We start from the raw sequence: 25,844 nt of genomic DNA, 5'->3' as shown, positions 1-25,844 counted from the left end.
GCTCAGCTACGAGAAAACTGATCGAAAACGGGGTCAACATACAATATATCGTACGACAAGGTAGAGCCAACACACTTGAGCCTCCAAGTTGGAGGTGATGCATGCATTTAAGCTAGCCACAGCGCGACTACCACATCTTCTGGGTTTCTCAAGCTGCATGTCCATTTCTTGGCTCTGTCATCGAGAGGGTCTTCACCAAGTGTGGGAAGGCGAACTGCGCTGTGTGAAAAACTTGAACAGTTTCTCGTCGGGCACGCAAGAAATGCTCGTAGACCGCTTGGTCGATGCAGATAAAAGCTACGTTCATGCTCCAGTGTGGGCGAAGCCGAATCAAGTCACGAACAGCACTCAACGCAATACCTGCAGCTCGGGGCACAGGAAAACGCAGGAGCCCCGTCGAAATGGACGCTACGGCAGCACACGTGACATGGTTGCTATCAGCTGCGAGCAGTGCGCTCACGTACGTCTTGTACAGCACCTCGTCCGAGTCCGGATGGTCGGCCACAGGACCCACACAATGAACCAACAATCGCATCCCGGATCCACAGCCCACCGTGCATTTCACGCTTCCAGCTGCTGCGGAGTATCTCGTTCCGATGTTCGCCACTGCTTGGTCGAGATCGGGGCCTGCGCGCTCGTGGATGCGGCCAGCAACACCTCGGTGTGGGTTCCGATATGTGTACGACGTCGGAAACACAAGGCATTCAACAAGCTGGCCCCCCACCGCCGTGACGGTCCCCAGGTCACCCTCCACCACTTGGACACACCGATTGAAGCGCTCGAGCTGGCTGCGTAGACTCAAGTAGTCGCTCAGTACGAAGCTGCCGCCACGCAGGATGACGCTCCGGTGCACGTTGAAATGTGCGAGGTCCACGTGACAGTGAGTCTGCAGCAGGTGCCGCCACAATTCCCTGTCAAGAAGGATCGCGCGAGTGCTTTCAACTTGCGCCATGGCCTTACACAGAGCTGTCAGACTGTCGGCGTCAATATAAACCACGAAGGCGTCAAGAAGCTCCTTGCGCAGCAGGAGCGTCTTTGCCAGGCTCAGGCTGGGACTCGCAGCATCCGGAGCAGAGCTCAACCTTCCGGTTTTCGCCGAGCGGCGTCGACCCGACCACATGCCTCGACCCAAACGCTTAGTCTTGTCTCCCATGCGCCCGAGAAATTAGATTGTGTGGTCTCACGCGGACCAAACTGTCGGATCAAACTCTGTCAACTGCGACCATCACTCTAATGCAACTTCAACATGTACCTGCGAGATTTCAACGAGTTTCTGTCGCTCATGGTATGTGCAAGAGGGCAAGAGGATACGGCTGAGACCTTGTTAATGCAGTTATTTAGCTGACTTCAGTAATGCATCTCGACCGCCGTGTGAGAAATGAGGTGCGTGGGTTTAAAAGGTTTCCCAGTTGCTGGTGGAAGCCGCGTTCGAGAACCCCAGCAAGTCTGCTTCACCACCAGCACCGCTGCTGGTGCTGGTCTTCTTCGGCGAATGCGACGACCCGAACGGATCGACATCGTCATCTTCCTCCGCTTTATCTGCGTCTTTCTTCTTTGAATTGAGCTTGATCCGGATCGTTTGACCTTCCTTCAGAGAATAGTCGACGGGTGGAGCCGAGGTGGAGCTCTGAAGCTGCGTCTTCTCGCGCGTCAACTCCCTGTACAGACAACGCAGAATTGTTAGCACTGACCATTCGGGTTTGATCCACAGCGTCGACACGTACTTGCTGAAATCGTCAATAGCGACGTTGAAGTCGAACGCGTCGCTGCGGTTGTTGAAGGCAATGCCGATGAATGCGTGGCGGCCTGAAGAGCAACATCAAACGTGTTAGGCCTCAAGTGCAGTAAAACCAGAAAGACAATTCACTATGAAGGCAGCGTACCAGACACGCGATCGACAGCGCGCAACACGAAGTAGCGACTGCTGTCTACGACTGAGGCGATTCAACAGTCCACAATACGGTGAGAGCTTGAACATCAAGAGGTCTGGTGGCGGTCTTACCTTTCTGGATCGCAGGGGGGCCGCCAGCCTTGATCGGGCACGCTGCGAACAAGACACCCGTGTTGGGATCCTTGAGCTCAATGAGCGCATCTTCGCCAACAGAGGAGACCTGCAGGCGGCCAGTCCATGCTGGCGTGCTGGGCCACGAGTCCGCCCTGCAGACATTGATTAGAGTACACACAGTCAGACCGTGCTGCCCATTTAGCTGTTAGTCGAGCTCAAACTGCTGAATTGCTGCACCTGTGGCCGGCTGACGAGGTCTGCGGCGGGATCTGGAAGACGAAAACTTGGTTGAGCGTTGCCAGGACGCGCTGCACTTCTGTCTCGACAGCAAAAGCGAATCGGTGAGCACTCACGCGGCCTTGAACTCGGACACCATCGGACACGTACCGACTTCTGCCATGGTGGAGCTGCGAGCGATGAAGCAGTGCCGAGAGGGTGGATAATATCCGAGTGCGTAGCGCTGTTTGCTAGCGAGGCTTCGGACAAGGCACCGAAGGCAACGGAAGTCCGTTACGCGCCCCTTGAAGCTAAATGCAGCAAAACTGCATCAGCTTCTCGTCCTGGTGCTCACGCGCTGTTCACTTGACTCAAACCGCAGCGATATCAATCACCATACTCACTTGGCAGCGACGCACCACTCCAGCGATAATTGCAAGGCCAAAGACTGCCATGTTGAAGGCAAGTTGAAGTGGGAGGTGACGCGAAGGTAGTTCAACCGTCCCGTTTCTGTTCAAACCATCGTTGGGGCACATCCCTTGGCCCAATATCTCATTTGGATCATGACGGCAACGCTCGCTGCACTGCTGCTGGTCGCGGCGCTCTCCGCGAGCGCCCAGGGCTACACGTTCCCCTCGCATGCCAAGGACGGGCGCCTATGGCGATTAGTGCAGGCGGAGGACCAGATGCTGTTCCAGGCGGGCGCGCAACAGCTCTGGTTCAGCCAGCAGGTGGACCACTGGGCCTCGGACAGCAACGCCACGTTCCAGCAGCGCTACTACCAAGTGGACAAGTTCTGGAAGGCGCCCAACGGTCCCGTGATCCTCTACATCGGAGGAGAAGGCGCGCTGGAGCAAGCCCCCGCCGGGTTTGTGCATGTCATTGCCCAGAAGTTCGGCGCCAAGGTGTCTACTGCTCGCAACGGCGTTGAAAATGAATAAGCTTGTCAGACTCATAAGTATACTTTGGTGCTTGTGTTCTGCTAGATCCTGGCTTTGGAGCACCGGTTCTACGGCAAGAGCATTCCGAACGGGGACCTCTCGACGACCAACTACCGCTACCTGACGGTGCAACAGGCGCTGGCCGATCTCAAGCACTTCAAGGAGAGCTACCAGAAGCAATTAGGGGCAGAAGACGCCAACCAATGGATCGCAATTGGGGGGTCCTATCCGGGAGCTCTGTCCGCGTGGTTCCGTGTTGCCTACCCGGATACGACGGTAGCGTCGTTGTCGTCGTCGGGGGTTGTGCAGCCGGTGTACAAGTTCCACCAGTTTGACGAGCAGGTGGCTCTAGCTGCGGGTCCTTCGTGTGCTGATGTGCTGCGCATGACAACGGCAGCTTTCGAGAAGGAGATTGCGAGTGGCAATGCGACCACGGTGAAGGGGATGTTTGGCGCAAAAGATTTGGCTGACGCCGATTTCTTCTACATGATCGCGGACGCTGCTGCGATGGCTGTGCAGTACGGACACAAAGATATTGTGTGCGTCAGCATGGTTGGTGCCTTTGAGCGCAACGATTCGCTGGTTGACTCGTTTGCCAGTTTCACGATCGACATGTATGGCGCTTCGTTTGGCAGCGGATGCTTCTACGACACAAAGTGTCTTGCACACGACAGTGCGCGCTGGGGGGACGGACGCTCGTGGCGCTGGCAGAAGTGCTCGCAGCTCGCGTACTTCCAGGTTGCCCCCAAAGAGAAAAGCCTGCGCGCTGCAATGGTAGACCTCGACTACCACCTGAAGCAGTGCAGCCTTGTTTTTGGCGACGTCGTGCATCCGTCCGAGGGCGTGGAAGAGATCACCAAGCTGTACGGTGGAGACCACCCGGATGGCCACAAGATCTTCTTCTCAAACGGTGGGGATGACCCGTGGCAACGTGCTTCGGTGCTCGACACGCTGTCTGACGATGAGATTGCTAACTTGGCCAAGTGCGACTTGTGTGGCCACTGCGGTGACCTGCGTGCCAATCCGAATGTGCCCGAGCCGTTGAAGAAGCAGCGCGAGCAGATTCTCGAGTACCTGGCCAAGTGGATGGGTGTGTCTGATGCCGTGGAATTCGTGGAGAACGTTGTGCACGAGGCAGTCGCTATTCCTCATCACGCGCAAGACGATGAAGATGGTGCGCAGGAGATGGCGGGACTGCAACTTGCCGGACTGCACAAATCGTCGCCACTGGTCCTTATTCCCATTGTTGTCGCGTTCCTTGCGTTAGCGGGGGTCCTGCACGCTGATGTTGTTCGCGACGCTCCGGGGCGTATGGATATGATACGATACCGGCTTGCGCACACGCACGAGTTTTGAGAATTGCGGCAATACAGACGCCCCAAAGCTCGTACGAACCGAGGTGGGCTGTAAGAGTTAGAGGCTTGTAGCCTGCCTGACGTACACTACGCTCGATGATGACTCCGTGCTTGTATCTTCAACTTTTTTTATTTTTCTCGAAAATGAACATGCACGTCCATTCTAAGCCTGTGTCTATAGCATACGCATGAATATTGAGGAGTCTCGCACACTTGCGTGGTGATCAGCAGCGGCCGAGACAGTCTTATGCGCTCTGCGTCTGCGCCTTGGGTTTAGCTGGTGCGGGAAGCGTGGACTGGCCCATTGTCTCCTTCGTCGAGATGTAGGCGTACGTGGCGCCTCCAATAGATACAACGATGATGCCGATGGCCTTTTGCACAGTGATCACGTCGTTGTTGATGAGGATGGACATGACGATCACAACCACCTGCTTCATGTTGCCGCACACGCACAGCGTCACCGGAGACGTCACCTTGTTGGCCATGAAGCTCGTGACGTTTAGCATGAAGCTGATGATGCCGGTCAGGATGAACCAGAAGCTAGCTGACGGCACAACCTCCCAGTTGTTCATGGCCGTGTTTACCTCGCCCGTCAAGAACATGGTGATCAAACACCAGCAAGCGGACAGCGGTGCCTGGTGCAGGATGAGGTCCACCGGGTGCAGCTTCAGGTCTCCGCTCAGGAACTGCAACCGTCACAGCAATGCCATACACGAGTCAGTTACCTAGATCACTCGCAAAGCAATACAATCCCGCCGTACCTTGTTGGAGAGCACTGCCTTCAAGCCAGCAAAGATAATAGCCACGACCGTGATGACGAAGCCCAGCACCGTGCACGAGTTGTCTCCCGTGCACGCCAAGTAGACGCCAAACGCCACGGGCACCAGCGACAACTTGCGCTTGAGCGAGTACGACTTGCCGAGGATGAGCATGCTCAGCACGACGACCACCGCCGGTACAAGTGCGCGCATGACCTGGTTGAACGAGATGGACACGAGCCCCAGACTCCAGTTGCCCGTGATGATGTTGCTCACGAAGATGAGCGAGAAGTAGACCATGAGCTTCTTCTGGCCGGGCTTGAGCGGCTTGCGCTCGATGCCCTTGTACACGTGGATATACAGGAAGGCGCCCAACGTGTTGCACACCATGTGCACGAACGTGAGCGTCACCGGCAGACGCAGCGCGCCCAGCGCCTTCTTGTTCCAGAACGTGACGCCGATGTTCTGCGTGAACCACATGCTGAGCCAGAAGACCACGACCGAGGGCGCCACGTACGACGTCTTGGCCGAGGCGGCCGCCTTCTGCTTCTTCTTGAGCTCCAGGTCGTCGGCGGCCTCGAGGTCCACGTCCATCTGCTTCACTTTGCTCTTGCTTTTGCTCTTGTTGTCGCCGTCCTCGTCCAGCAGCTGCGTCGTCTCCGTCGTGGACTCCTCGTCGTCCACCTCGGGCCGCACGTCTACGACGGACACGTGGCCGCCCTTGCCGGACTGGAGGAGGCCGGCGCCACCCGACTGGGTGCGCGGCCGCGAGCTGAGCGTTTCCAGGGCCATGGCGAGCGGTGCTGCTTGAGTGCTGCTGGGGGAATCCTCCTCTGGGTTATCGCTTCGGCGTGAGCTGCTCGGAGTCGAAGCGATACTGCCTGCGATTGAGACCTGCGACGATGGCACGAAAGAGCAAGTGCGAGGGATAGTGCGGGAGAAACGGGGAAAACACGAGAACACGTGTAATGTTGCAGGACGGGCGTGGTCTTCACTATTGCAGTTGTAACATTTGCACATCTAGGAGTGTTTTTGATGGGAGTTTGGGTAAGTCTTGACTAAAGCGGGGTGTCATCAACCGCCAGCGGTTGTTTGCTTCAGTTGTTTGCTGCCGTAACGACGGAGACATGCAGACCAATGCATTGGCCTCGTCAATGGGATGCTGCGCCATCGAAACGGACGCGCTGCAACCCGTGAAATTTCAGCGCCGCCTTCCAAGCGGGTTCGGCTGCTGGTGGATCTTAAAGAGGCGCAGTCTGCTTGCTTTGAGACCACTGCAGCCTGTCAGCTCGCCTCGGGCTCCATGATGCTGACGTGGATGCTGGTCGTCGCCCGCAGCCGCTGGATCGCGAGCTCCACCATGCGCTTGAGGCCGGCACCTGTTTCGCACGGTGGCCATTTCTGAACTGAGCCAATCCGAACTAGAAGATCCCGGGACTACAGCAGAGCGTACCGGTGGTTGTGATCCCCGCAGCCATCTGGAAGCTCGAGAAGAAGTCGCAGAGCGGCCCGAGCGCCACGAGTTGGATCCCCGCTGCTTGTCCCTCCTGCTCCATCTCAGACCCCATGAGTGAGTCGTCTGGACGTTTCAGTCACTGCCTTAAATGTAGCTAATTTACCTGCCAACTCTGCTGCACTCGAGCCAGCTCACGCAGCAACTCGTATACGCTTCGGCACGGCCGGAAACGCACGCGGCGAAGACACTCGGCGGCTGCCTCCGTCGTCATCGCTGCATCCGGCCGCGAAACAGCCACTGCCAGTCGCTTGGTCACCATTTTCGAGTCAAGAACCAGGAACAGAACCTCTCTGTCTTCCTTAGTCACCATCAGAGCAGCTTTCACGCATTGCTGCATATGACGAAATAGATCCAAACCAGTCAGCAGAGCAACCAAAACCCAAAGCTTCAAGGTTCAGTGACACCTCAATGCTGCAACTCGTAGACCTCTCCAGCTCGCTTCCTAGCGCAACACTACCAGCGAGCATTGTAATGAACAGCTGCAGCGTCTTGAGTCAACTGCAACGTCACAAACCTAGAGTCGCTCGGGCGTGTCACCAGCGACGACATGGACACCAATGGGGCGCTGCACAGCGCAGCCGCTTGCTGTCGCTGCGAGCGCATCTCCTGCGCGTAAATGCTCGAGGTAAAGAGCTGCTCGGCCGTCGCGGTTGCGGACGCATCATCGAGCTGATCCGGTCGCAGTAAGCGCTTGAGCAGCGGCATGCCGAAATGATAGTATAATTTACCTCATGACTATGACCTAATACCCTCATAATTGTGACCTCGAAGCCCGATCGAAACGGACTTCAGGTTACTTCCCTTCCTCGGCTCGGTGATGTCCTCGACGCCTCCGCTGAGCTCCCAGGGAGGCCTGGATGCGGCCATCAGCGCGGCGGCCGCCTCTACAGGATGCGAATCCTCCTCCGATGCCGTGACGACGCTCTTTTCCGCTTCTCGCGGTGCCTACGCCGCTTCTCCCGCCGCCTCCGAGCACTTCCGCCCGCCCATGTCGTTCCTGCGACGTGGGACGTCCGCGCCGACGGCCACTCGCAATCGAGACGACGATAGAGACCAGCGCAAGGAAAATGAGCGTAAGGAGCTGCTGGAAATGATCCTCGAGTCCATCGCCAACGTCCCCAAAGCCGTGGAGAAGATCCACACGAACGAGAAGCTGCGGCAGGCGCTGCACCAAGAAATGGGCGAAGAAAACTCGCTGTTGCATCGAATCTTTGATCGTAAACAACAAGAGAGCCGGACACTGCGTGACAGTCTCTCGGAGGAAAAGTTGGGGCACTGGGGCAGTGACGATGCACGTCCGGCCGCCTCGTTGGGCGTCTATGACAGTTACCAATACAGACAGGAAGAGGACAAGGAGGAGAGTCGCGAGAGTGAAGACAGCAGCAGCGACTATGGAGCCGAGTACGAGAACGACCTGGCGGAAGCGGTGAACCAGTTGTGTATGACGGACGACACGCTCACGGCCATGGACGACATGATCTCGGACCCGATCGGGATCGTCCATGCGAGCTTCGGCGGTGCAAGTTCTGCAAAGATGTCGAGCTCTCCGCAGTCGTCGTTTGGGCTTGGAGCGTCGCCCGGCACGACGTCGATGGATGGCGAGCCAGTGGCGGCGCTGTGGCCACGACAGCCGAATCAGTTTGCTTTCACTCAAGAGGAGGACAGTAATGTCCGAGCAGAGGATGAAGTGTACAGTGAGATGGTGAGCTCAGTCTGCGAAGATGACACGTTTCAGGACGACGAGGATGGGGACGACGAGAACGCCGATGCAGAGGACCCGAGCGACGCGACGCAGGAAAAACTTTTTGAGATGGATGACGACGATGACGACGACGAAGAAGACGACGGACTCGAGAACGACTTGGCACATTTTAGTGGCGAGGGTGAGCTGGAGAACGACATGGCACACTTCAGCAATGAAGAAACGGTGCCTGGTGAGTTCGTGGTCGGCTCACCGATTCAAGGCCAGGTGACTACGTTCCAAAATGATCTCGATGGTAGATCCAAGCAGAAGATTGACACCGTTCATACGGTCGATATCAAAGAAGGTGACGATGTGTGCGATGACGACGACGGAAGTGAAGGGTCTGATGACGATGACGGCGAGCCGAAAGAGTACGAGGTGTTTCAGCTGCGCATGATTCGAGAGAAGAATCGCACTGGGTTTGAGCCGAATCAAGATTGGCGTCCTCGAGCTGGAACCTTGATTGGCAATCGATACAGGGTGAGTAGTGGTCTGAGGTCTCTATGGGGTATGATACGACGTATGATTCTGACATTTGTGCCTTGGGATATAGGTGGAGATGGCTATTGGAGAAGCGGTCTTCAGCCGAACGTACAAATGCATCGACGCAACCACAGAACAGTCGGTATGCCTCAAAATCATCAAGAACAACAAGGAATACTTCGACCAGGGTGTCGATGAGATTCGCGTGCTGGAGTACATTGATGAGAACTGCAAGGTGGACGAGAGGCATCTTGTTCGCTTCATGGACGCGTTCTACTTCCGCGAGCACCTGATTCTCGTCACGGAGGTGCGTTGCTGAGAATTGGTGGATTTCTGCGTAGATCTGTGCTCACCCTGCTTCCTGCTCACAGCTGCTTCGCGACAACTTGTACGAGTTTTCTCGCTTGCTCCTGCAGCGCGGTGTGATCAACTATTTCAGCATTCCTCGCCTGAAAAAGATCACCATTGAGGTCCTGGAGGCGTTGGACACACTGCATTCCCTGGGGCTTGTGCACTGTGACCTCAAGCCAGAGAATATCCTCATCCAAAACTTTAGCGCGTGCACCATCAAGGTGATCGACTTTGGGTCGGCGTGCTTCACGACGGATGAGCTCACATCTTACGTTCAGTCGCGTTCGTATCGGGCGCCGGAGGTAAGCTGCAGAAAACCGATGCAGTGGCTTTATGCACTTGTGTTCTAACGCGTCACCTCTGTCCATTTGCAGGTCGTCCTCGGACTCCTGTACGACACAAAGATCGATCTATGGTCTCTCGGGTGCGTGCTGGCCGAGATGTTCACGGGCGAAGTCCTGTTCCGCAACGACTCGGAGCAGACGCTACTGGCGCGGATCCTGGCGACGATAGGTGCGTAGTCAATTGCGATAACTTGTACCTAACGGGTCATCACTGACTATGCTCTGCGTGCCTCGCCTCAGGCCCCATCCCAGCGTCTCTGCTGGCCGACCGCGAAGACCTGCAGCAACAATTGATCGACACGGGATTGTTCACCGTTGACCATCTTGGCAACGGCGTTTTGGCTGCGCGTCTGCACGTGCCTACGCTAGAGCAGGCCGTGCCCACGAAAGACCCCGAGTTCCTGGACTTCCTGCGCGCGCTGCTGCAGATCGACCCCGCGCATCGGCTGTCGGCGCACGAGGCATTGACACACCCATGGCTTCAACATGGCGTCTTTGCCGAAAACCGCATCTAATCGGGGTCTCTCGCCACACTGTGCCACACCAGTCAGGTTTATCCGGCGATTATCCGGACAATTCAAAAGGCCGTCAAATTATCCGCACTCGGGAAAGCGCGCGCGACGGATGACGCCTCTGGGTGACGACGTCTCGGCGGTGGGTGGCGTCTGCGTGTTGTGTGCTTTGGCTAGAGGCTGGCCCGCGGCTTGGGTCGTAGAATCCATAGAGAACGTTGCTGCAGAGCGTCGTGTTGGCCGCTCGCAGTGTGCGCTTGACTGGCTTTTCGCGTGCTTACTCGCTACTACTGGGTGCAATTGCTAGAGCCAGGAGATGCAGAACCAAGTGGAGGCGTTGCATCTGGACACAGACGGGTTGTCGCCGGAGAGGACGGACCGGAAAGGCCGGAGACTCAGCAGCAGCACCGCCTCGTCCTCGCCTGCGAGTGGGGACAACCAGGAGGTGGAGAGGCGCGTCACGAGCGACGGAGTAACGTTCTACACGAGCGACCAGTGGGCCAAATTCTACCCGAACCGGGAGGTGGCGGTCGTCACGAGCATCGGACAGCCACCGATCCCTCCGGAAGGTGAGGGGCGACGCTTTGAAGAATTAATTCGAGGTGGTGGGTAGCACCTGACGACTGCTATTGCAGGATATGTTCCACTGCGTCATGGACACCGCCGTGAGCAGCAGAGTTTGGAGACGTCGCAGTTCAGGGAGGAGGATGTGCCCAACGGGTGGGTTGGCGTTGCGTGTTGGAGGTTGAACCGGGATGTTTAATGGTGGGCTGCTTCGGTGTTTGTAGATTTTCGGTTGACACGTTGCTGTGGGATGAGAAGCTGCTGGAGCAGCGGATCATGCAACTGACTGCGTGGACGCGGCGGTCGCCCATGCCGCGCCGCCAGAAGCTGGACCGCATCAACCGCATGGTGAATTAATGTAACTCTGCAAAATACCAAGACGTGTTGGTTGAGTGTATTTGATATGGAGTGTCTTGTTGGAGGTGGCGAGAGCCCCTCGGTCTGCAATTTGATTCTGTGCTGTGGACGCAGCTGATGGCCATGGGAGTCACATCGCTGAGGATATTTCTGTCGGCGTCGGTTGATTCTACGCTGGTGAAGAGTCCTCCGCTTGTCGGTGTTGTTGCAATGAGCGCCTTGTTGCTGCGATGGCTGAACGACGAGCTCAAGCTGCATCGGAAAGTGGAAGTGCTGGAGCGAGACACCAGCAGTGGATATCTCATCGCTGAGGTGCTGCACTTGCAAGGTCTGGAACCCCAATTCGAGTCCTACGAGGACTCATCAAGTACGGCGGCCAAGATCCGCAACATGGAGCTGCTGGGTGAGAAGTTCGACGCGCTCAGCGTGCCATTCCCGGTGACCACTCGCCGTGCAATTATGATGGAGGACCGCTCTGCTGTGCTTCAGTTTCTGCTGCAACTCAAGGACTTCCTCCGGCGACGACCGAAAGTCAGGCCGGAGAGTGCCAAGGCGAAAGTGGTTCCGCTCCAACAACCCGTGCAAGCTACAGCCGTTCCTGCCAAATCGAGGAGCCCTCCCCACGATGTTGAAGAGCGCTTCGTAGTGGAAACAACGCAGAGATTCCATCCGAAAGAGATCGGCTTCCACAAGGGCATCGACATGGCAGTGCACTTGCGCAAGTTCGAGCAAGCCCAGTGGACAGCTGAAAACGAGCGGAACGACGTACGACTAAGGATGCACGAAAGGAGGCTTGAGCACGTCCTGACTAATTGTTTGTCTGCCCCAACAGCTCCATCTACAAGCCAAAGATGGTACACACGCGAACTCAGCTGCGGGATACGCTGCTGCGCGAGCCCACCTGCAGGAGAAAGCAAAGTTCATGCACGATTGGGACCGTGAGCACCACGAAAAGTGGAAGCACACGCAGGTAAGCTAGTGCAACAGAGTGCTGCTTCCATTGCACTGTACTGACTTGTATAGTATCCATGTGCGTGTAGCGTCTCTTTTCGGCTGCAGAACGCGATGACTTGCGACTTGAGCTGGCCCTAGAAGCTCGCAGACAAATTCGAGCGGAGGCAAAGCTAGCCGAGAGCCAGCAAGATGCCGCGATTGGTGTCGTAGAGTTCGAGAAGAATATGAACAGGCTGGGGCTTGCAGCCGGGGGGCCAGAACAGTCGCTGCGAGCGATCCCGGCAAATGATGCTGGCGCGTTTGCACACCATCGCACACTCGAGAAACGAGTCGCTGATCTCGACTTTCGCCCCTCGAACAACGTCAAGATGATGAAGGAACTACGGAAGCGGCGCAAAGCGCAACTGGCAGCGGAGAAGGATCGTCGTGTGAGGCGGCAGAAAGCATTGGCAGATCAGAAGAAGGTAAGCCATTGCGCTCGATTTAATTTACCCTATCAGTAGCTCACGGGGTATATATCACTCGTAGTTGATTGAAGGTCACAAGACGGGACGATCGCAGGCTGGTGATCTCGACAATATCTTGACGGAGGGGGACTCGGTACTGATGTCAGAGAAGGTGGCGGACAACGAGCTCATCGTTGACCCTCGCGGAAAGTATTTACAAGATAAGCGAGCGGAGCTGGAAGATAATTATGCGCGTTTACGGGAATCTGGAAGTGCGAAACGTGAAGAAGACATGAAGGTGCTTGAAGAACTACGTGCAGCGACGCGGAAGAAGGACCAGCTCCGCTACTGGGACGTGTGCTCTGATGCAGTGGACGGACTGATCTCGTTAGCGTTGGCGGTCGTCTCATCAAGGTAAGCCTACAAAAAAGGATGTTCATGAAGGTTAATTCGCGGGAGACTTATGGTTTGCTGCTGCAGTGACAGAGATACACTGGACGTAGAGCCATTGAAAAGGCAAATATTTCTGCAGGCAGCTCCATCAAAGCCCGCGTTCCGTGACCAAGGCGGCCAGGAGGTGCGCTATGAGCTGGACGCATCGATTCAGAACTTCTTGTCATCTTCAGAAGTGTGGTCTACGCTTCCACTTCAATCTAGACTCGCCACGTATGACCTCGAGCCCGATATTCGCGCTTTGGCTGAGAGTTGGGCGCTTCCGTTTGAAGCTTTGGATACGTCATGGGATCGTCCTGTCTCGTTCACTTTTCTGAGCGTTTTCACGGAGGATGAAAGTGGCGTTGAACTCGCTCGACGAGTCTCGACAGAGCACTATCTGACGTTTCTGCAACTCGACCCCCTTCTGGATGAGTGCGTGAAGATGAGCTACGACCCTCAAAAGCTGGGAGACCAAGTTGCAAATCTTAGTGACCGAGAGGTGGGGTAACCTTGCACCTTTTCAACGTTCTTGTGCTGTGGCGTACTAACGTACCCGTGTTGATTGATGATCTTGATCGTAGCGGGAATTGGGAGCGTTCGGCTTGAAGGTCTCCGGTCTCCGACAGAAAAACACAGCACTCCCCGACGCTATGGTTGTTGAAATCGTTGCGAAAGCTGTCTCCCTGTGCCGACGAGAAGCTTCAGCTCCCCCTCCTGAAGACACCTTGGATGTATCGTCGAGTGCACTGGCGGGATGCATGCTGCACAACTTTCCACGGTAGGTCATTCTTCGTCGTATTCTCAGCGCCTCTCGCCTGGCTAAACTCTCCTCGCAACCATAGGACATTGGATGAAGCCAAGCTGTTGGAGAAGGCTATCCTGGCAGATACTCCGACTGACGGGAGTGATCCCGCTAGCACACCGTCGCAGGAAGGAAGCCCAGGAATACCAGAGGAAGCAGCCGCCCCTGTCATTGTATCTGCGTGGGGCTGCGTGGTTTCAATCTCAGCTGACCAGCCTCCGTTGACGGAGACTGCGGAGGGAGACAAAACTATGCAAACCTCAGATTCTACGTCAGGTTTGGTGGACAAGGTGGGGCCTTCATCCTCTAAACTGCCAGTCGCTGAGAGCCAACGGAAGATTGTGGATGAGGCTCGTAATGAAGATCAACGAGCCATGCTGGAGGCTTACTGGAGTCAAACAACTCGCCACATTCAGATCAAGCGTGTGGGGCTGCACCGTGACGTAGTGGTAGAAACCATGCATTTGTGCATCGATGTTTACACGCAGACTTCGTATAAATCGATTCCGGTGGCGATCGAGTGCGGAGTCGACGCGTTTCCAGAGCTGCTGAAGGATAAGCTCAACAAACGACGCGCGTCGATGAACTTTATTGATCGAGTGGTGTGGATGAGAGCCTCGAACGAGATCGTGATCGAGGACGGTGTATTTGCAAAGCTTGAGGGCATGCTACAAAAGGTAAGCTTGAAGGTTCGTTTTACTACCATAGTACTATTATTGCGTGCTTACCGATTCTTGTTCTTGACCCCCTGCTCATTTTTGCAGTTAGACGAGAGGCTACAGCAGAAAATTCGTGAGTCCATGGCAACTATTCGAGCGGTTATCCACGCTATCTCAGCGCTGGCAATCACCGCCGAGCAGGATCTGGAAAGCGAGCTTTTGAGTGGTGGGGGCTCATTTCAGGCCCTCCTCGATCAAGCAGCGACGAGATTGAATGGTCCATCCAGCCTACAACTTCGTGAGGTACAGCCAAGTTTATTGTTACCATGCCATTCACTCGAGCGTAGTCTGATATGCCTGCTCTCGCGTTTCTTCAGCGTGTTTTGACAGAGCTTGAGGAGGTCTCTCTCGGCGACATGGCAGACTTCAACCGTGTTGCTGGCAACGACTTTATCGACGCTTTCGCGCAGGACCCGTTTCCAGAAGTCATCAACACCGTGGACATAGTGTATCAGTGTCTGCCTTCGATCTGCTTTCACCTCAAGGACTACACGATGCAAAAGCTGGAAGTGCTTCACACCCATCTGTACGAGCACATTCCTTTCCTTTGTGAAAGCGTGCAGGACTCTGGCCGCAAGGTGGTTCTTTCCAAACTGCTGACGCGGGAGGCCATGAGCGCTGCCACCGACCTGGGCGGAGACAAAGCGGGAGGTGGCGAATTCGCACAACTTGCTGGAGACGAGGTGTTGAATATTCTAGCCCAGGTTGCAGCAGAGTATTCATTTCACTTGGCAGATGAACCTCCTTCCAAGCAGTACTCCTTGGACGAGGCGAATGTTACTGCAGAGGAGATCACGCGGCTACTCCAGCAGGTAGCGTTGCTCTGTCGATTTGCGGATCAGCTGAGGCAAACAGCGGGGCAGCTCTATGCGAGCGACTTGCGACGTCTGCAGCGGGCCGTACAGGAGGATATCCACGCGAAGGACGAGTCGATTGCAGAGACGATGGCGGAGATGCGGACGCAAGGGCACGCCACCTGGCCAATTCGGGACCTAAAGCTTGAGTTCGCGTCGGAAATTGCAGCGCGTTTACCACGAGCGCAGAAGCAGAACTTCCTCACCGTCGCGCAGCTTACCGCGTTAGTGCACGCCTGTCAAAACTGGGAAGTGTCTGATCCGATTGCAGCGGGGGTCTTTGGAGGCACGGCAATCGCAAGTGAGGTCTTCGTTGCATTGGTCCTTGAAGTCGCTGCAAAAGAAGACTTTCCTGCGCGGTGGCGAGATGCTAGTGCGGTTGCTGCAGTCACACTCCAGCAGTGCTCCACTCGTGGCGCGGTGTCATGGCGGAAGTTCGTGTGGTCACTGCTGTGCATCCAGTTTGCAGGGATGCCTTCGTTGGAAGACATCTTAGCGTACGAAGAGCGAGCGCTAACGCTCCCAGCAGTGAAGCTTCAGCGCAGAGGTGGTGACAACCGCATCGCTCTGTCAAGCGTGGACTTCGGGCGTCTTCCGTTGTGGTTTGAGGAGCACAGCAACATCCACGGTAGCCCCAACGCCGGAAAACTGAAAGACTTGGTGTATCAACTCTTCGCTTCCAACTTGGACGGCAAACGAGAGGTTGAACTTGTACCGATGCTTCTCTGCTGGTGCGTCCACCCGTCCTGCTCCTTCAGTGTCCGTCGCGAGCTGGAGGAGTTCACACCTCGCTATCCCCGCGGGTTGTTCCGCGTCTTCCAGCTCCTCCGGCAGCACTCCTTGGCCACTACAGTCCAGACCACCTCGTCCTTATTTGCCGTATCCGGCGTGCCTCTCCCAGACACGCAGCAACCGCTAGCCACCTCCGCCTTCTCCTCTTTCCAGCAAACCTGTCCAGTCGACGTGCGGCGCTTCTTCGAGCTGCAGAACCCCCTGGAAGCGCTAGTGCAGTCCTAGCAACCATCAAAAAGTAGCTAAGAGCAACAATAGGTGCCAGTATAATACTATTCGAGCCTTCTAGCCGCTCTCGTTCTCTTCGTCCGCCTCGTCGTCTTGTTCCTCGTCCGCGGCCTGCCGCTTGTCGCTCCGTCGCCGCCGCTTCTTGCGCAAAACGTCCGCGTATAGCGAGTGCGCAAACAGACCGGACAGCAGCCCCACCACGCAGGCGGAGCGCAGACTCCCGGCATAGCGCATGGCCAGCAGCGCCGCCACTGCGCCGCCCGACAACTTGACGCCGTCCTCCATGCTGGGCGCGCGCGCCAGGACGCTGCTGGACGCGGAGGCGGCGAGCGACGAGAGGCTCGAGGTGAGCGCCAGCTGGCGGGAGGCCGGCGTGGACGTCGTGGCTTTCGGCTGCGGTGCGGGCTGCGGCTCCATCGTCTCGTCTCGGGTGATGGCTACTGTTGCAATGGGAATGGAGACGGTGAATTTCTCAATAGTACGAGTGAAAAGTGACGTTAAAGTTTCATGTTCATTTTTCTTTGACAAGCAAGCATGGAGACTGAGACGACACCTTCGACGGCCAAGTGTCCGCACTACGGCCGGCGCTGCCACGTGCTGGCCGAGTGCTGCAACAAGTGGGTGGGTTGTCGTCTGTGCCACGACGCCGCGTTCGAGGAGAGCCACCACATCGACCGCTTCGCCATCAGGCAGATGCGCTGCGATTTGTGCCAGACCGAGCAGCCTGTGCGTATCTCTCACTTGCCCGGCAGTCGCCACCACACTAACTACCAGTGGCTTCTGCTATAGTGTGCACAAGAGTGCGTCAACTGCCACGAGAACATGGCTGCGTTCTTCTGCTCGGTCTGCAATTTATTTGACGATGCGGGCGTCGAGAAGAAGGTCTTCCACTGCGACCAGTGCGGCATCTGTCGGTGGGTTGTTGGCTGTGGGTGGAAGGGGTCACTGGTGCTATACTGATAGAGAATTGCTGCGGGTGTGCAGTGTCGGCGGTCGGGAGAACTTTTACCATTGTGCCAAGTGCTGCGGGTGCTATCCGCACTCGCTCGAGGCCAAGCACAAGTGTCTGGAAGGCTCCATGCATCGCGAGTGCCCCATTTGTCTTGACGTGAGTATGCAGTTGGCTTGCTGTGGAGGAGGATTATTCGTCTTGATGCGTGTGGATTGTGGACTCCTGTTGCAGGTGACGTTCGACTCGCTGGAGAGTGTGAACGTGCTCCCGTGCGGCCATGTCATGCACTCGAGCTGCTTCAAAGCTTACGTCAAACACCAGTACGTGCAAGATCTGCTGCTGTGATGAGTTTGGCTCTTAGATGTTGTGTGTGGTGTTCGTGCTGCAGCAACATTGTGTGTCCGACCTGCCGGACGCTCATGTTCACCGAGGACGAAATCAACGGTGAAGGCGAAGAGAACGAGGAGGAAGAGGGCACTGAAGATGAGGAAGAGGGCGACGAAGAGGACGGCAGTGACGACAACGACGATTCCAGCAGCAGCAGTGAAGAGGAAGACGGTGTCGTAGGGCAAGTTGTAGAAGACTCGAGCGACGACAGCGACGTCGAAATGGACGCGGCGCACGATGCAGAGCGCAACGTGTGGCCAGCTGCGCCTCGGCAGTAGGTTAGCTACATAGCTAGGAAGGAGACGCACAGAAAACCGAGACTCACTGCTGTGTATGCGACTTCATTTTATTCCAGTTTGGGTTTAGGCCGTGCAGGCGGGCGAGAGAGCTCAAGGACGACGACTACGACTACAACCACTACATTACACGGACGCTCTGGTCCGCCACGCGCTTCCTTCCACCTGTAAGTTAATACTGTCTGTTGTTGCTGCTGCTTGGTGCTCAGGCGTCCCGATAGCGTCCTCGGTAGACCCGCGCCGTTTGACTGTAGAGCGACGCCGACCTGCAGTCCAGCGAGCAAAAGCCCGCGTAGCGACTGGTGCCGGCCACGAAGCTGCGCGTGCACATGCCGCACTGCTCCCAGTTGGCGCTGCCCTCGCTCACGGCTTTCCGCCGGCCTTGGAGCTCTTCGTGGCTCACGACGGTAGCCGCGAACGAGCTGCAGAGCTCCGAGCGGTTCGTGGAGCGTTTGCTGGCGCCCGCGAGGGCCACGGGCTGCAGCTGCTCGGCCTCTTTCTGCTTCTTGTCGCGGCCGCCGAGCCGGCGCAGGAGCTTCCAAGTGGAGTCACGCAGTCCCATGGTAGCGATCGGAGACTGGAGACTTGCGCTCGAGGCTTCGAATTCGAGAGTGATGCCGCTGCTGTTGCACTGGACTTGCAGTTGGCAGGGGAAAGTCGGGCCGACTATCTTGAACGGCGCGATGGGGAGCGACGCCAAGGCCGCAAAGCAGGGAAAGTGCGACTGAGACTGTCCATCTGGCTGATGGCCTCCAGTCTGTTGGGATCAGTCAAGGCGCGAGCTGGTCGGCGCTTTCGATATTGGAAGGCGACACTCGCATCGGGTTGCTTGGCGTTGATGTTGGATGTCACGTTGGCACCATGCGATGCTGAATTCGTCATAAGACGGTAGCGGAGACCTTCACCACACACTGCGCTAGCCGGTTGCCACTTGGCTGTTGCAGCGTGTGAGCCAGCGCGCAGGTCTTCGATGTCTTTTGTCGTGGGCAAGTGATGCGGTGTAAAAACTGCAAGAAGCGCTGGGAGGCTTGGGGAGCTGCAGAGGCAAGGCGAGCATGACGGAGTCGGCAAGTGGAACTGAGTCAGGCCGCGTCCATGAGCATCGCTCACAAGTGTGTTGGTATCCCAGTTCTTGGTAGAGAGCACCGGCAAAGGTCTCTGCTAGCAGCTCTCAATCAGCACGGTTTCTGATCGATCACTCGAAAGCAGGAACAACGCTGTTCTCCGTCAAGCGATTGTTCAGAGAAAACGAGTTTTGACGTTGGCTACTGCATCAAACCGCTACAGGATGTCTATGAGCGAAAGACTATCACTCATGGGCTCAGCTGCAGCGTTCTCCATCAAGAGATCATTCGAGGAAGGCAGTGCTAGCCACGTATGTAATCAGTTCGCACTTGACTCACATTGCGGTGCCACTCCGGCAGGCAAGCTCATCTAATCTCGGAGAATGATTTTCGACCCAGCATGAAGCCGACGTACTGCTGCCTTGATTGTCTTCGCGCTGCGGGATGCATTGCAGCAACTTGCTGCAATTGGCTGTGTCGGGACTATTTTTTGGTCATGTGTAACCCTGCAGTACCCCTACAGGTTTATCTGGCACGTGAGGACGGTTTGGCAGATGGACGGGTTACTGTTTTGTGTACGACCGCATCAGATATAGCGCTGCAGAATCAGACAGATACGTACCCCCGCAATCCCCTCAGCTCAGCCAGCCATAGCCGCCATTCCTCATATCGCATCAGACCAAGCGGAGCTCTCGCCGCCGCCTGCCCTGTAGCCGACAGCCCGACACGATGGCGCACGACTCGGCCGCGTCCCGCTCACTGCCCGAGCGCATCTCGTTCCCCGACGAGGAGGTCAAAATCCTGGAGCTCTGGGAGCAGCTTGACGCCTTCCACAAGTCGCTCGAGTTGTCCAAGGACCGCAAACCCTTCACCTTCTACGACGGGCCGCCCTTCGCCACAGGCCTGCCGCACCACGGCCACATCCTGGCGGGCACTATCAAGGACACGGTGACCCGCTACGCGCACCAGACGGGCCACTACGTGGAGCGCCGCTTCGGCTGGGACTGCCACGGGCTCCCGGTGGAGAATGAGATCAACAAGAAGCTCGGCGTGACCACCAAGGAGCAGGTGATCGAGATGGGCATCGACAAGTACAACGCTGAGTGCCGCGGCATCGTGCAGCGCTACACGAGCGAGTGGGAGCGCGTGGTCAAGCGCATCGGCCGCTGGATCGACTGCAAGAACGACTACAAGACCATGGAGCCGTGGTACATGGAGTCGGTCTGGAACGTCTTCCGCACCATCTTCGACAAGGACCTGGTCTACCGCGGCTACAAGATCCTGCCCTACTCGACGGCCTGCACCACGTCGCTGTCCAACTTCGAGGCTAACCTGGACTACCGCGACACGCCCGACCCGTCCGTCGTGATCAATTTCCCGCTGGTCGACGACCCGGACGTCGCGTTTTTGGCGTGGACCACGACCCCCTGGACGCTGCCGTCCAACTTGGCGCTGTGCGTCAACGAGGCGTTCGACTACGTCAAGATCAAGGACCTGAAAACGGAGAAGCTCTACATCCTGGGCGAAGCGCGTCTGTGCCAGGTGTACCCCAAGATGTCCAAGAAGGGCTACAAGGGCGGCGAGTTTGAGATTGTGGAGAAGTTCAAGGGCTCTGCGCTCGTCGGTAAGAAGTACGTGCCGCTGTTCGACAGCTTCAAGGACTGGCCCAACGCCTTCCGCGTGCTCTCGGACAACTACGTGTCCGACTCGGGCGGTACCGGTATCGTTCACCAGGCCCCCACCTTCGGTGAGGACGATTACCGCGTCTGCGTGCGTGAGGGTGTTGCCGACAAGTTCACGCTGCCGGACCCGCTTGATGACAACGGTATCTTCACGGACGCTGTGCCGCTCGTCAAGGGCCTGCACGTGAAGAAGGCTGACGACGTCATTTGTCAGGACCTGAAAACCCGCGGCCGTCTTGTGTCCAAGGGTACGGAGGTGCATAGCTACCCGTTCTGCTACCGCTCGGGCACGCCGCTGATCTACCGCGCTATCCCTGGGTGGTTCGTGAACGTGGAGCGCATCCGCGACCGCATTGTGGCCAACAACAAGCTCACGTACTGGGTGCCGAGCTTCGTGCAGGAGAAGCGTTTCCACAACTGGCTGGTCGACGGCAAGGACTGGAACGTGTCGCGCGGCCGCTTCTGGGGTACGCCGCTTCCGCTGTGGGTGAGCGACGACTACGAGGAGGTTGTGTGCGTGGGCTCGATCGCGGAGCTGGAGGAGCTGACGGGCGAGAAGGTGGCGGACCTGCACCGCGAGTTCATTGACCACCTGACGATCCCGTCGAAGCAGGGCAAGGGCGTGCTTCGCCGTGTGCCCGAGGTGTTTGACTGCTGGTTCGAGAGTGGCTCCATGCCGTACGCCCAGCAGCACTACCCGTTCGAGAATAAGGAGAAGTTCGAGGCTGGCTTCCCGGCTGACTTCGTTGCTGAGGGTCTCGACCAGACCCGTGGCTGGTTCTACACCCTTATGGTGCTGTCGACGGCGCTGTTTGACAAGCCTGCCTTCAAGAACCTGATTGTGAACGGTCTTGTGCTTGCCGAGGACGGCCGCAAGATGAGCAAGAGTCTCAAGAACTTCACGGACCCTGACGAGATCCTGCAGAAGTACGGTGCGGACGCCCTTCGTCTGTACCTGATCAACTCGCCTGTGGTGCGTGCTGAGCCTCTTAAGTTCCAGGCTCCGGGTGTGCTCGGTGTCATCCGCGAAATCTTCCTGCCGTGGTTCAACTCGGCTCGCTTCTTCGCCCAGCAGGCCACCCGCCTGCAGCTCGAGACCGGTGCTGCTTTCGTGCCCGACCGTGAGGCCGCTCTCGCCTCGACGAACGTGATGGACTCGTGGATTATCGCCGCCCTGCACAACCTCATCAAGTTCGTGCACGAGGAGATGAAGGCTTACCGCCTGTACACGGTGGTGCCGCGCCTGGTGAGCTTCATTGGGCAGCTGACAAACTGGTACGTGCGCCTTAACCGCCCGCGCCTTAAAGGCAGTGCTGGCAGCGCTGAGGCCGCCGTGGCTCTCTCGGCGCTGTACGAGGTGGAGTACAACCTCGCCAAGCTTATGTCCCCCTTCACGCCGTTCTTCACGGAGTACATGTACCAGTTCCTGCGTCAGTTCCACCCGAACGTTGTGAACGGTGCTGGCAAGGACCTGGCCGAGGACGCCGACGGCGTGTCTCCCAGCGTCCACTTCCTCATGCTGCCGGACTTCGATGCCAGCCGCGTGGACGAGGAGGTTGAGGTGCTCATGAAGAACCTGCAGAGCGTCGTCGAGATGGGTCGTGTTGTGCGCGAGCGTCGCACCATCTCGCTGAAGAACCCGGTGAAGAAGGTCATCGTGGTGTCGAACGACCAGAAGACTTTGGACGGCCTCCGCCGTCTGGAGACGTACCTGCACGACGAGCTGAACATGCGTGACCTCGAGTTCTCAACGGACGAGAAGGAGTGGTGCGTGCTCAAGGCCGAGGCCAACAGCCGTGCTCTTGGCCGTCGTCTGGGCAAGGCGCTGTCGGGCGTCAAGAAGCAGATCGCGCAGATGACGCACGACGACGTTGCCGCGTACGTGGCTACCGGCAGCGTGACGCTGGACGGCCACGAGCTGAGCGGCGACGACCTGCAGGTGAAGCGCGAGTTCAAGGGCGACGCCAAGATCTTCGAGGCTGATGTGTCGCCCGAGGGCAACCTCATGGTGATCATTGACACCCGCGAGGACGAGGAGCTGAAGATGCAGGGGTGCGCGCGTGAGCTGATCACTCGCGTGCAGAAGCTGCGTAAGAAGGCCGGTCTGGTGGTGCAGGACAAGATCCACGTGTACTTCGAGGAGAAGGGCGGCGAGAAGGGCCCGATCTCCACGGCGATTCAGTCGTTCCTGCCCATGATCGCCTCCGCCCTGGGCACGGCACCTGCGCCGCTGTCGCTGCAGCCTGCTTACAGCGTGCCGATCGTGTCGGAGGAGGCTCAGTTCGCGGACTCGAGCGTGAAGCTCATCGTGGCGCGCCCCGCTGTGCTCTTCGCGCCTGCGGACGTGCTGGCCAAGCACGAGGCAACCGTGCCGGTGGAGCAGTTGACGGCTTACGTGGCTTCGATGAAGTACGGCGACGTGAAGGCTGCGCTGGAGTCGGCTGAGGCTTCGGTCACCGTGCGCAACGCTACTGCGCAGGTGACTCTGACGGCCAACGTGGAAGTGTTCCTGGACGCCAAGGCACTGGCGAAGGCGCTGGGCAAGCCGGAGCTTGCGTGGTTGACCACGGAGGCGTAAAGCAAACTAATGCAGCCCTCGTCCTGAGACCTTGTAGCTTTGTTTCGCACACCTACAGTAGATAACTGCGTGTAAGACAACCGTACCAACTTGATAAGTTTTGCTGGCATTAACGTACGGCGTGGAGTTCTGACACGCGGCACTTTGGCTTGTGTATTATTTTTCTCATAGGTTAACATGGAGGATATTGTGTTCGGTAATGATATGCTGTCTGTCTGTGTGTCTGAGTGGAGGCCGTAGCTGCGGTGTCTACCCAGTGCTCAGTAGTCGGCGTAGGCGTCTGTGTCTGCTGGTTCCGGGAGCGTCTCGACATTCGGGCTAAAGCGGTGCGACAGCCAGTCGAAGGACACCAGCACGATGCCAAACTGCGGCGCAATGCGGGTCACGCGCGGTCCCCATCCAGAGAAGAGCGCCTTGACGCCGCCCTCGGCCGTCACCTGCCTGTACGTGTTCATGAAGCCCTGAACCGTAGCGTCGCGCGACTGCATGCGCGTCTTGAGCAGATCCAGCGGCGTCGACAAGAAGGCAGCGGGGATACCGGCCGTCGAAGCTGCTACCATGGACCATCCGAGAGACGTGCCGTCCTGCACACCGAGCTGCGTCTTGGCCATGTCGTAGAGCGTGAAGTACGTGGAAGCGAACATGACGTCGCGGCTGAGACAGGCCGAGTATCCTCGGTAGAGTCCCTGCATTCCAACCTCGCGGATCACTCCAAGCGGCTTGAGCGTGCTGTCCAGCTGCATGCGCACCTTGACGACCTCGACGGGGTTCATGACGATGGACTGTGCGACGCCCGACACGGCGGCGGACGTGAGCGAGGCCTTGAACTCGTTGGGTTTGTCGAAGAAGCTCTTGACGAACTCGCGCGTGGCGAGCGACACGGCCTTGTCCGGGATGGTGCCGCAGAGCTGCGGGCCCAGGCCCTTGTAGAAGGAGCCCACGCCCTCGTTGCGGAAGATGGAGGTGAGCGTGGTGACGGCGCTGGTGGCCACGCGGCTGTTCTGCATGCGCGTCTTGACCACGTCCACGGGGTACACGGCGATGATGCCACCCATGCCGGCGGTGGCACCGATCCACATGCTCTGGAAGACGCTCTGCTGGTGCACGCGCGCCACCTTGGGGGCGGCCGCGAGCAGCTCGCGCGTCTTGTGCGCGCGCAAGTGGGGCATGCTAGGGCTGGCGTCCATCTTCTCCATGATGACGTACGGCGGCTGCGGGCGAGAGACTCGGCGAGGAGCTGGGGCGGGGCGGCGGAGACTTGCGCGCGAGGAGGCAGATTGCAGAGTGAAGGCGCTCGAGGACGAGCGGGGTGTGTGCAGCCCATCACCTGACTCCCCCAGCCCTAGCTCGTCATTGGCCCGCTCGGCGACGTCACCCCCTGCATTGCGTCGCGAAATCAGCTAATAAGATGACATGTGTTATAAGGGGTCGATAGAATTGAATTGTAGATCAACCTGCGCTACAGCATAGGGCTGCATCCAATCAAGGTGCTTATTATGCGACACAGCCGTTTAACACCTCGACTCGAACCTCGAGAGCAGCACTGGACTCGACTGGACTCGAGTCACTCGAGTCTCGAGCGGGGGGCTCGATGACGCGATTTGCACCTCTGCTTCGCTGCTGTCCATGCGATCATCGACGCTGGCTGCTCTGCACGCTTTCCTGGCTCAGAGATCTTCACAGTCGAATGCGGTGGCGAGCCTCGAACGTCAAGCGACCGCAATGGAAGCCGACCAACGTCGATGGTGAAGGCTGCGAACACGGCCGAAATGCAAGGTTCGGCAGGAAACCCCAGCGCCAGCATCCTCGAGTTCGCCGCCGGCTGTTCCGGCGATCGCTGTAGGTTTTCTGCCTCTTTGAACAGCACCCGCTGAAAGACAGCCAACGGCTAACGGCAAAGAATTGCTGCTGCTGCTGCTGCTACTGCTGAGCGCGGTGGCATTCGTTGCCACTTGCCACGAAGGTGTTCCGCTGCCTCGCAGGAGCCCTGCGGCAGGACGGGCAGGATAGGTTTCGTCGCTCGCCCAAGTCCTCTGTCCTCTTGGCGGGTAAGCGCGCGCAGCGCAATGTTTCGCAAAGAAACTGCATGTACCGGCGCGTGCACTCCACCAAGCAACCATCAAGCGATCGAGGACACCGAGACCGTCGAGGATGTGTCGGTCCACCGACGGGCTGAAGTTGGCTGACAGTTTGCACGATGACCTGCAGTTTGCGCAAGAAGGTCAAAGCACTAGCAGCAGGATTCCACACGTCCGCAAGGGGGTTAACATGCGAGTCGACCAGATACCGCGCGCTGAAATTGACACTCTCGGTGCGTGTATGAAAGGTCGCATGGGATCACTTCATCTCGACGTGGGGTCCCGCACGGCCGCAGCTCGCCCTCGTCCGCGTATAGCTTCCAGCAAGGCTATCTCTCGTGGGACCCCAGAGGGGTTGCCGTGAAGGACCAGGTCTGAAGGCGAGAAGCTGAGGTGACGCCGTCGAAGCGCCTGCTACGTATGATGCATGA

At 57.6% G+C, this 25,844-nt stretch overlaps 12 protein-coding genes across 13 annotated transcripts; 5 read left to right on the top strand and 7 right to left on the bottom strand.

Moving 5' to 3' along the window:
• Nucleotides 1–148: 148 nt before the first annotated feature.
• On the bottom strand, nt 149–1,153 carry KRP23_13678 (Macro domain-containing protein; the record flags this gene model as incomplete). Its single annotated transcript, XM_067884422.1, has 1 exon — nt 149–1,153. One exon carries the CDS (start codon nt 1,151–1,153, stop codon nt 149–151), a length of 1,005 nt encoding a protein of 334 aa, XP_067738441.1.
• Nucleotides 1,154–1,393: 240 nt separating this feature from the next.
• Nucleotides 1,394–2,405, bottom strand: KRP23_13677 (Adaptin ear-binding coat-associated protein 2; the record flags this gene model as incomplete). Its single annotated transcript, XM_067884421.1, has 6 exons — nt 1,394–1,658; nt 1,725–1,806; nt 1,884–1,934; nt 2,003–2,157; nt 2,243–2,321; nt 2,393–2,405. 6 exons carry the CDS (start codon nt 2,403–2,405, stop codon nt 1,394–1,396), a joined length of 645 nt encoding a protein of 214 aa, XP_067738440.1.
• Nucleotides 2,406–2,784: 379 nt separating this feature from the next.
• KRP23_13676 (putative serine protease EDA2) lies at nt 2,785–4,518 on the top strand (the record flags this gene model as incomplete). The annotated part of the gene is made up of 2 exons (XM_067884419.1): nt 2,785–3,126; nt 3,208–4,518. The coding sequence occupies 2 exons, from the start codon at nt 2,785–2,787 to the stop codon at nt 4,516–4,518; spliced, it is 1,653 nt and encodes a 550-aa protein (XP_067738439.1).
• A 244-nt stretch (nt 4,519–4,762) lies between these two features.
• Nucleotides 4,763–6,067, bottom strand: KRP23_13675 (putative sugar phosphate/phosphate translocator; the record flags this gene model as incomplete). The annotated part of the gene is made up of 2 exons (XM_067884418.1): nt 4,763–5,203; nt 5,279–6,067. The coding sequence occupies 2 exons, from the start codon at nt 6,065–6,067 to the stop codon at nt 4,763–4,765; spliced, it is 1,230 nt and encodes a 409-aa protein (XP_067738438.1).
• Nucleotides 6,068–6,559: 492 nt separating this feature from the next.
• On the bottom strand, nt 6,560–7,496 carry KRP23_13674 (uncharacterized protein; the record flags this gene model as incomplete). The annotated part of the gene is made up of 5 exons (XM_067884417.1): nt 6,560–6,654; nt 6,729–6,822; nt 6,895–7,122; nt 7,196–7,244; nt 7,306–7,496. The coding sequence occupies 5 exons, from the start codon at nt 7,494–7,496 to the stop codon at nt 6,560–6,562; spliced, it is 657 nt and encodes a 218-aa protein (XP_067738437.1).
• A 112-nt stretch (nt 7,497–7,608) lies between these two features.
• KRP23_13673 (Dual specificity tyrosine-phosphorylation-regulated kinase 2) lies at nt 7,609–10,228 on the top strand (the record flags this gene model as incomplete). The annotated part of the gene is made up of 5 exons (XM_067884416.1): nt 7,609–9,015; nt 9,089–9,325; nt 9,390–9,671; nt 9,744–9,882; nt 9,954–10,228. The coding sequence occupies 5 exons, from the start codon at nt 7,609–7,611 to the stop codon at nt 10,226–10,228; spliced, it is 2,340 nt and encodes a 779-aa protein (XP_067738436.1).
• Nucleotides 10,229–10,337: 109 nt separating this feature from the next.
• Nucleotides 10,338–16,373, top strand: KRP23_13672 (Sperm flagellar protein 2; the record flags this gene model as incomplete). Its single annotated transcript, XM_067884415.1, has 13 exons — nt 10,338–10,367; nt 10,533–10,794; nt 10,861–10,945; nt 11,014–11,137; nt 11,261–11,911; nt 11,979–12,116; nt 12,187–12,564; nt 12,629–12,960; nt 13,027–13,480; nt 13,563–13,759; nt 13,824–14,460; nt 14,548–14,745; nt 14,820–16,373. 13 exons carry the CDS (start codon nt 10,338–10,340, stop codon nt 16,371–16,373), a joined length of 5,040 nt encoding a protein of 1,679 aa, XP_067738435.1.
• Nucleotides 16,374–16,433: 60 nt separating this feature from the next.
• On the bottom strand, nt 16,434–16,793 carry KRP23_13671 (uncharacterized protein; the record flags this gene model as incomplete). Its single annotated transcript, XM_067884414.1, has 1 exon — nt 16,434–16,793. One exon carries the CDS (start codon nt 16,791–16,793, stop codon nt 16,434–16,436), a length of 360 nt encoding a protein of 119 aa, XP_067738434.1.
• A 117-nt stretch (nt 16,794–16,910) lies between these two features.
• On the top strand, nt 16,911–17,993 carry KRP23_13670 (E3 ubiquitin-protein ligase MIEL1; the record flags this gene model as incomplete). Its single annotated transcript, XM_067884413.1, has 5 exons — nt 16,911–17,102; nt 17,166–17,290; nt 17,361–17,484; nt 17,560–17,648; nt 17,717–17,993. The coding sequence occupies 5 exons, from the start codon at nt 16,911–16,913 to the stop codon at nt 17,991–17,993; spliced, it is 807 nt and encodes a 268-aa protein (XP_067738433.1).
• Nucleotides 17,994–18,216: 223 nt separating this feature from the next.
• Nucleotides 18,217–18,573, bottom strand: KRP23_13669 (uncharacterized protein; the record flags this gene model as incomplete). Its single annotated transcript, XM_067884412.1, has 1 exon — nt 18,217–18,573. The coding sequence occupies one exon, from the start codon at nt 18,571–18,573 to the stop codon at nt 18,217–18,219; it is 357 nt and encodes a 118-aa protein (XP_067738432.1).
• A 1,231-nt stretch (nt 18,574–19,804) lies between these two features.
• On the top strand, nt 19,805–23,335 carry KRP23_13668 (Isoleucine--tRNA ligase, cytoplasmic; the record flags this gene model as incomplete). 2 transcript variants are annotated; one of them, XM_067884411.1, is made up of 2 exons in its annotated part: nt 19,805–20,900; nt 20,972–21,021. In XM_067884411.1, 2 exons carry the CDS (start codon nt 19,805–19,807, stop codon nt 21,019–21,021), a joined length of 1,146 nt encoding a protein of 381 aa, XP_067738431.1. The 2 variants fall into 2 exon arrangements, with proteins under 2 accessions (XP_067738431.1, XP_067738430.1); XM_067884410.1 differs by having other exon boundaries at nt 19,805–23,335.
• Nucleotides 23,336–23,595: 260 nt separating this feature from the next.
• KRP23_13667 (Calcium-binding mitochondrial carrier protein) lies at nt 23,596–24,531 on the bottom strand (the record flags this gene model as incomplete). The annotated part of the gene is made up of 1 exon (XM_067884409.1): nt 23,596–24,531. The coding sequence occupies one exon, from the start codon at nt 24,529–24,531 to the stop codon at nt 23,596–23,598; it is 936 nt and encodes a 311-aa protein (XP_067738429.1).
• Nucleotides 24,532–25,844: the final 1,313 nt, after the last annotated feature.

The sequence above is a fragment of the Phytophthora ramorum genome, assembly GCF_020800215.1.
Source record: "Phytophthora ramorum isolate Pr-102 chromosome Unknown Phyram_PR-102_s0018, whole genome shotgun sequence".
Classification (NCBI taxonomy): Eukaryota; Oomycota; class Peronosporomycetes; order Peronosporales; family Peronosporaceae; genus Phytophthora; species Phytophthora ramorum.
The sequence above is the reverse complement of the archived record's forward strand: the minus strand, read 5'-3'. Positions and strand labels throughout refer to the sequence as shown.